The 7,316-nt window shown below is 37.0% G+C and overlaps 1 protein-coding gene across 1 annotated transcript in view; it reads left to right on the forward strand.

Moving 5' to 3' along the window:
- Positions 1 to 1,789: 1,789 nt before the first annotated feature.
- Positions 1,790 to 7,316, forward strand: part of LOC107581593 (transmembrane protein 180-like) — a 10,629-nt gene continuing 5,102 nt past the window's right edge. Inside the window, exons 1-4 of the mRNA XM_016267220.1 lie at positions 1,790 to 1,929; positions 5,176 to 5,430; positions 6,132 to 6,211; positions 6,301 to 6,750. Coding sequence (XP_016122706.1) covers positions 5,266 to 5,430; positions 6,132 to 6,211; positions 6,301 to 6,750 — 695 coding nt within the window. The 5' untranslated portion in view covers positions 1,790 to 1,929; positions 5,176 to 5,265. The remainder of the gene's footprint in view (positions 1,930 to 5,175; positions 5,431 to 6,131; positions 6,212 to 6,300; positions 6,751 to 7,316) is intronic.

A 7,316-nucleotide genomic window follows, 5' to 3' on the forward strand; every position in this document is an offset into this window, starting at 1 on the left:
AGTTAGAGAATGCAACGGACTTGTGCATTCATCGGGGATGGAGGGTTAAATGTGCGACCGTTGTGACACGAATTGAGTCGCTTCATTTGTATCGGTTGCCACCTACAGGTTAGTATTAAAAATGCAACATGTAGGGCACGCCGGGGCTAGTTGTCACTTGAGAGGCGGGAAGTCATAAGAGCTCGAGCTGTATTTCAGTAACTACCGGTATATAACAAGTCATTGCTTGTTTTTCTAACAGTGATTTTTCCCCCCTCTTAAATTTTTTTTATAATATCAAATACCAAAATAATATCATCTTATTTGAGCTATATAGGCCTATATTGGATCAAACAAAATTAACACAATAGATAGATTTTAAGTGAAGTTAATTTCAGGATAAGGGTATTTCCCCATAGATATTAAATGTCAAGTTATAGTTTCATATGTTAAAACTGTATCCATTGTCTCTAATTAACAGTTGCCATTGTCCAAAACAATGTATTTGTAATTTTTTCTTGTTGTCAAATGTTTACATTTTGCTATGGCATATCATTTTAAATATTGTGGAATAATACTTTAAATATTCGTAAATTGTGGAAGATATCTTATTCTATGAAAACTGTATTTTTTTCTGAATTTTTATGGTATTTTTATCGAATCACTAAGAAGTTTCCCATTTAAAAAATCCCAAATAGTGTGACAATATATTTTTAATAGCTTTTTTTATTCAAGGCTTTAAAGGATATGTACTTATTCTGTATTAGGCTATACAACAATACAAACTGAAGACTATGCTAAATTCATAGGCTAATGTTTGATTGTGATTAATATTGTATATGAGGACGATCATTTATCAGTATACAATATAATTGAAATATATTTTGGTTTGGCTGAAATAGGCCTCTGTAAGGCCTGAGCTTTAGTTTCTCACATGTTCATACCATACAATAAGAAAACGTGCCCATTATCAGCTTGTTTAGAGCTTCGGAATAGTGCATTCATGCGATTCCTCCTTAAAACTTTACTGTTAGTCAAAAATATGCAATTTAAATGGCCACAACAATGTCCACATCCACTTGATTGGCTCTATGACTCTCTCTCCTCTCCATCTGTAGCTGGTGTGTGGTGAGCGCACTGGCGCTGTTGTCCTGTGGATGCTGCACACTGGTGGTGGTTGAGGAGAGACCCCCCCACATGATTGTAAAGCGCTTTGGGTGTACAACAATACAGAGTAAAGCGCTATATAAATGCATCATTCATTCATTCAATGTAGTATGCAATATTCTCAGGTTACCAATTGAGTGTGTGTGTGTACCTGGTATTTATCATGTTATGGGGACCAAATGTCCCCACAAGGATAGTAATACTAGTCAATTTTGACCTTGTGGGACATTTTTGAGGTCCCCATGAGGAAACAAGCTTATAAATCATACAGAATGAGTTTTTTTTGAGAAAGTAAAAATGCACAAATTTTCCTGTTGGTGTAGGGCAGGGGTGGCGAACTCCAGTCCTGGAGAGTTCAGCTCCAACCCTAATTAAAACTCACCTGCCTGTAGCTTCCTAGTAACCGTTCAGACCTTGATTAGCTTGTTCCGGTGTGTTTGATTAGGGTTGAAGCAAAACTCTGCAGGGCTGCGGCTCTCCAGGACCGACGTTCGCCACCCCTGGAGTAGGACAATAGCACATACAGTTTGTACAGTATAAAAACCATTACGCCTATAGAATGTCCCCATAAAACATGGAAACACAACATGTGCGTACGTAAGTTACGTGTACAATTGGCAGCTGGAGTGAAGATGAGGAGGAGGAGGAAGAGGGAAGACTCATGACGTCACGGGATTCCTCATCCAACACGTGACATGTTTCGATACAACTGTGAAACCTAGAAACGTTTTCAGCGTCTGTTTTGACCAACAGGTGATTGCAGCTTGACATCAGCTCCATATGGTAAGTGTCGAACAGCCTAAACCGCACGGGTTCTGATCAGCTGATCCGCGGGCTGTAAGTTGGTACACGTCGCATTGCTTGATATGAAAGCGGATAGCCTGCTAGCGAGCTTAACTCGGAACAGGATTAGTAGTTTAAAGGGTTATTATAGGCTTAAAGTGTCCCGTCGCAGCTCGAACTCATAGTTTGCTCAAATATGCGTGATGTTGTGTGATTCTCTGGTCAAATGCGAACACTCTCGGCTCAGCGTGGTCAATTACTACAGGATGAGTACCGTCAGCGGCTAGCACAGATCTAGTGAAATATTGTATCATTATGCTAGTGAAATTGTAACCACGTATCATTCGAGGCGAAAACAATCGATTATGCAACTTAAGAAATATTAAATGTAATACTAAAGCATAATCGTCGAGTTGAAGCAGTCGTTCCAGCGTTTCCAGTTCCTCTTTCCAGACACAGCTCTGTGTTTCAGTGTTTTGAATCGGTAACTAAGACAATATATTTATGGATATATTTCATATTTACTTACAGGTGTCAGGAGTCCTAGTCAGTGTGATCAATGGTTGTTTTAATAGAGCTTCAGAGGTAATTAGAAAATGGAGTACGTGAGATATGAGTTGCATGCATACATTTTATAATTATTGTTAATGTAAAATAATAAAACGCATATGTTGGTGAACAACTTAAAGGAGATATTATGAAACAAGGAAAGGCTCAATTCTACTCAATTATAGGTTATGGCAAATAATGCAAATTTGTGACATGTATTTTTTGATATATGGAATTGTTACATAATTGTGAAATTATTTTTGTAGTTTTAAATGAATTATTGTGCCCTTGAATGAATAAATGCATATTAAAGTGTCAGTGTTCCAAAGAAATTAGAAAATGCCTCATTCTACTCTTATAATTATAGGTTATGATAAATAATATGTGTGGCGTTCCTTTTTTTAATATATGACAATATTAAATAATTATGAAATTGTAGCTATAATTCTAAATTAATTGTTGTTCCCTTAAATTAATAAATGTACATAAAAATGTCAATGTTCTGATGACATTAGAAAAGGCCTCGTTTTACTCAGTTAAAGGTTGTGACAAATAATGTGTGACATGAGATATGAGTTGCATGCATACATTTTATAATTATTGTTAATGTAAAATAATAAAACGCATATGTTGGTGAACAACTTAAAGGAGATATTATGAAACAAGGAAAGGCTCAATTCTACTCAATTATAGGTTATGGCAAATAATGCAAATTTGTGACATGTATTTTTTGATATATGGAATTGTTACATAATTGTGAAATTATTTTTGTAGTTTTAAATGAATTATTGTGCCCTTGAATGAATAAATGCATATTAAAGTGTCAGTGTTCCAAAGAAATTAGAAAATGCCTCATTCTACTCTTATAATTATAGGTTATGATAAATAATATGTGTGGCGTTCCTTTTTTTAATATATGACAATATTAAATAATTATGAAATTGTAGCTATAATTCTAAATTAATTGTTGTTCCCTTAAATTAATAAATGTCAATGTTCTGATGACATTAGAAAAGGCCTCGTTTTACTCAGTTAAAGGTTGTGACAAATAATGTGTGACATGGATTTTTTAATATATGGAAATATAAAATTGTGTATATATATATATATGTCCTACTTGGCCCCTAATGGTCATTCAAACTTGGCTACAGAAATTTGCGTAAAAAGGGTGTGATTGTTTGACATTTCGGTCAAATAAAAGAGTCTTCCGTCAATATGAGAACCGTTCCCACGCATCCTGTTGCTCTGGAGAACAGACACAGGTGGACAACCTGTCATTGTAACACAGCGCTGCCAAAACGTTGGTCTTTTGCTCCATGGCACTTGAGCTCTTGTTGGATCAAAGATTGCTGAATCGTATCGGCTGGGAAGCAGCCACCTGTCCTTTAGAAATGAGATGAGATGAGAATCACTGTGTGCAACACGATCCAGTAAAGTACGTTTTGCTTCACTGCTTGGATCAGATGGATATCAGGCTGGGAGTAACAAGATCTCTCATATGTTTAGGGTAGTTTAACTGCGCAGAACTGTAATTCACTGTTCTCTCAAAGAGCTGGGGGGCAAGGTTATTTTAAAGTTGTTTTAACTATAAGGACGGGTGTTTTAAAAAGAATCCCAGGACTTGTGTGAGCTTGCCATGCATGTGAACATCAGGTGTGCTACCCAGAAAGCATTTTAATTTGCTTTTTGCTATGCCACGTGTGCCAGGATGAGGTTGGTGATATTTGCAAAAGGTTGTCACACGGATGTCCAAAGTTAAAGAAATAAAGGATTCACTGTGCGTGAAGAAATTCACATGATTAATACTGGCACAATAAAGTCCGCTCCACCCCTACTATTGGAAACGGTTCAATATTTGATAGCAGTCGCAGGCCTCAGCCTACACTAATTCTACTCAGGTTACATGTCTCATCAGACCTCAGGGAAATCTCTGGACTGAATAACAGTGTTTGTTATTGTCATCTTTCAAGCTGGAATGAGATCATCCAGCTCATTAAAATCTAAAGTTCATGTGCAATTACACTTCTCAGTGGGATTTATGATGATATCCTGCTAGAAATGGTTTTACAGGCACAATATGGAGGTGTGACCAGAAAGTACTGAAGAACTGCTCACATGACACTCTGTGAAGAAGTCCAGGCTGTTTTTGTTGTCATGAATATGGAAAATGAGCTGCTGCCTTCCCAAATTCCCCATAACACTCTCCATGGAAAAATACGGAAGCCATTTTTTAGAGATATTTTTATAGTGCTATTTTCCAATTCATTTTTAATTTGAGAATGGACTTGTGTTAAATATGGTTTCTAATTTCATACTAAATAACCACAATTTGCTTGACTAACCTTGTAAAAGCTGTGTTTAAACATCTTTGGTGATGGTTTTCCCCCCACATTATTGTTATTTTAGTCAGGAGGAGGTTTCTGTCTTGTCTGGCTTTAGCCTGTTTTTCCAGATTCATATCGAGCAAAGTGCTGAATCATTAAAACCAAGCAAAAGCTGCTTGATAATGTAATACAGATGCTCAGTTTTCTCTTTCGCTTGGCCGTTGTCCAGTTACGCTCTCTGAATCTAATTTAAGTAATGGTAATTTCCAGTCTAATAACAGCCGGCAGACATTACCCAGACTCATATTTTACAGAATAATAGACTGCATGGGTTTGAACTGGTTGGTTTGTGTTGGTGTCTGTTTGTTTGCAGGGGTGGATAAAGCGATGAGCCCACCCTGCCCGGCCTGTGGGACGTGTAGAGCGCTGCGTGGGCAGGAAGAGCGGAGAAAAGTAGCAAAGGATGAGAAGGAGGGTATGGGGCCTCTGCCAGGGCGTCTCAACGGCTGTGCTTTATGGCTCCCTGGCTCTGTTCATCTCCATTCTCCACAATGTCTTCTTACTGTATTATGTCGAGACCTTTGTGTCCGTTTACAAGATTGACAAGATGTCGTTTTGGGTGGGAGAGGTAGGTTTACTTAATGGTATCTTCAATTACGTAAGATTCTAAATGATTATTATTATTAATATTTGTAAAAAGACTAAAGACTGGAGTTATAATGCTGAAAATTCAGCTTTGCCATCACAGGATTAAATTACATTTTTAAAATGTATAAAAATAGGAAGTTATTTCAAATTGTAATAATTTTTCACAATATTACTCATTTCTACATTACACAATGTTACTGTATTCTTGATCAGATAAATGCAGCCTTGGTAAGAATATGAGACTTCTTTCAAAAACATAAAAAAGTGTATACAGTATATTCTAATTATTTGAAATACTTATTCATTATATTTGACTAAAATACATAAGCTTTCATTAGTCAGAAGTTTTTACCATATTTTTCGGTAACGCTTTACAATAAGGTTCCACTAGTTAATGTATTAACTAACATGAACGAACCATGAACAGTACATTACAGTATTTATTCATCTTAATGAAAATACAGTCGTTCATGTATTTCACGTAATTCACACTGCATTAACTAATGTTAACAAGCACAACTTTTGGTTTAAATAATGCATTAATGTTGAAATTAACATTAACTAAGATTAATAAATGCTGTAGAAATATTGTTCATTCTTAGTTCATGTTAACTAATGAACCTTATTGTAAAGTGTTACCTACTTTTCTTTTCTGTTCGTTATATTGTTTCTTTTTCACAGACTGTGTTTCTGATATGGAATAGCCTGAACGACCCTCTTTTTGGCTGGCTGAGTGACCGCTCATTCCTGAGCTCTCCTCAGTAAGATTATTCACTCTCTTCAAATTGGAAATCAATATTTTGGTAAGATGAGTACATATCTCATTAAATGTCTGTGTTTGATTGCTCAGGTCTGGGTCCCAGATCACGTCCCCTGAGGTGGTCCTGAAGCGTCTGCAGGCACTCTCCCGCAGCGGGCCTCTGTTTGCCCTCTCATTCCTGGCCTTCTGGGTGGCTTGGACCTGGCCTGGACTGCAGTTCCTTATCTGCCTGTGCCTTTACGATGGCTTCCTCACGGTGGTCGACCTCAACCACAACGCCCTCCTGGCCGACCTGGCCGTGTCTGCACATGACCGCACACGCCTCAACTTCCACAGTTCTTTGTTCAGTGCAATGGGCTCGCTGTCTGTCTTCCTCTCTTACTCCTTCTGGAACAAGGAAAACTTCTACTCCTTCAGACTCTTCTGCGTGACTCTAGCCACTCTCTCAATGCTAGGCTTTTTTGTGGTTTCACGTCTCCTGCGGCACAGGTTTCAGAACAAAGTCCAGCCATGCAAGAATGAGAGCCAAGCACTCACCGAGTAAGAGCATTATTGTTTTGCAGTGCTAAATGTTACTTGTCGTTTAGCAGTTACTTTTCATCCGAAGCAATTTACACCACTAATTGCAGAGCCAGTCCCCGTGGAGCAACCTGGGGTTAACTGTCTCGCGATCATGGGAGGAATGTTGGTAGTGCTGGATGTGAACATGCAGTATTTGTGTTACCTGCACAGCTTCTTAAAGCAATATTTCCCCCAAAAATGTTCATTTACTCAACCACATATTTTTCCAACTCATGTTATGTTCTACTATGAAACGTAAAAAGAGCTATTAGACAGAATATCCAAGCTTCTGTTTACTGTACAAAGAAAAGTACATGAATATTTGTTAAAAAAAAGAACCATAAATGAGTGTATTACAGCCTATACTTTGGTCTGATCTTCATGTTGATGCATCATGACTTCAGAGCAGTGTTATTTTAGTATCTCTGAGATATTATATATATTATTTTAATATTTTAAATGTTTTTAGATTTATATTTTCAATTTTTATTTTGATTTGTTAAAGTTTTAGTAATTTTGTTGAGTTTTTTTTTTATTTTATTTTT

This window comes from Sinocyclocheilus grahami, unplaced genomic scaffold, assembly GCF_001515645.1.
Source record: "Sinocyclocheilus grahami isolate Dianchi unplaced genomic scaffold, SAMN03320097.WGS_v1.1 scaffold36.1, whole genome shotgun sequence".
NCBI lineage: Eukaryota > Metazoa > Chordata > Actinopteri > Cypriniformes > Cyprinidae > Sinocyclocheilus > Sinocyclocheilus grahami.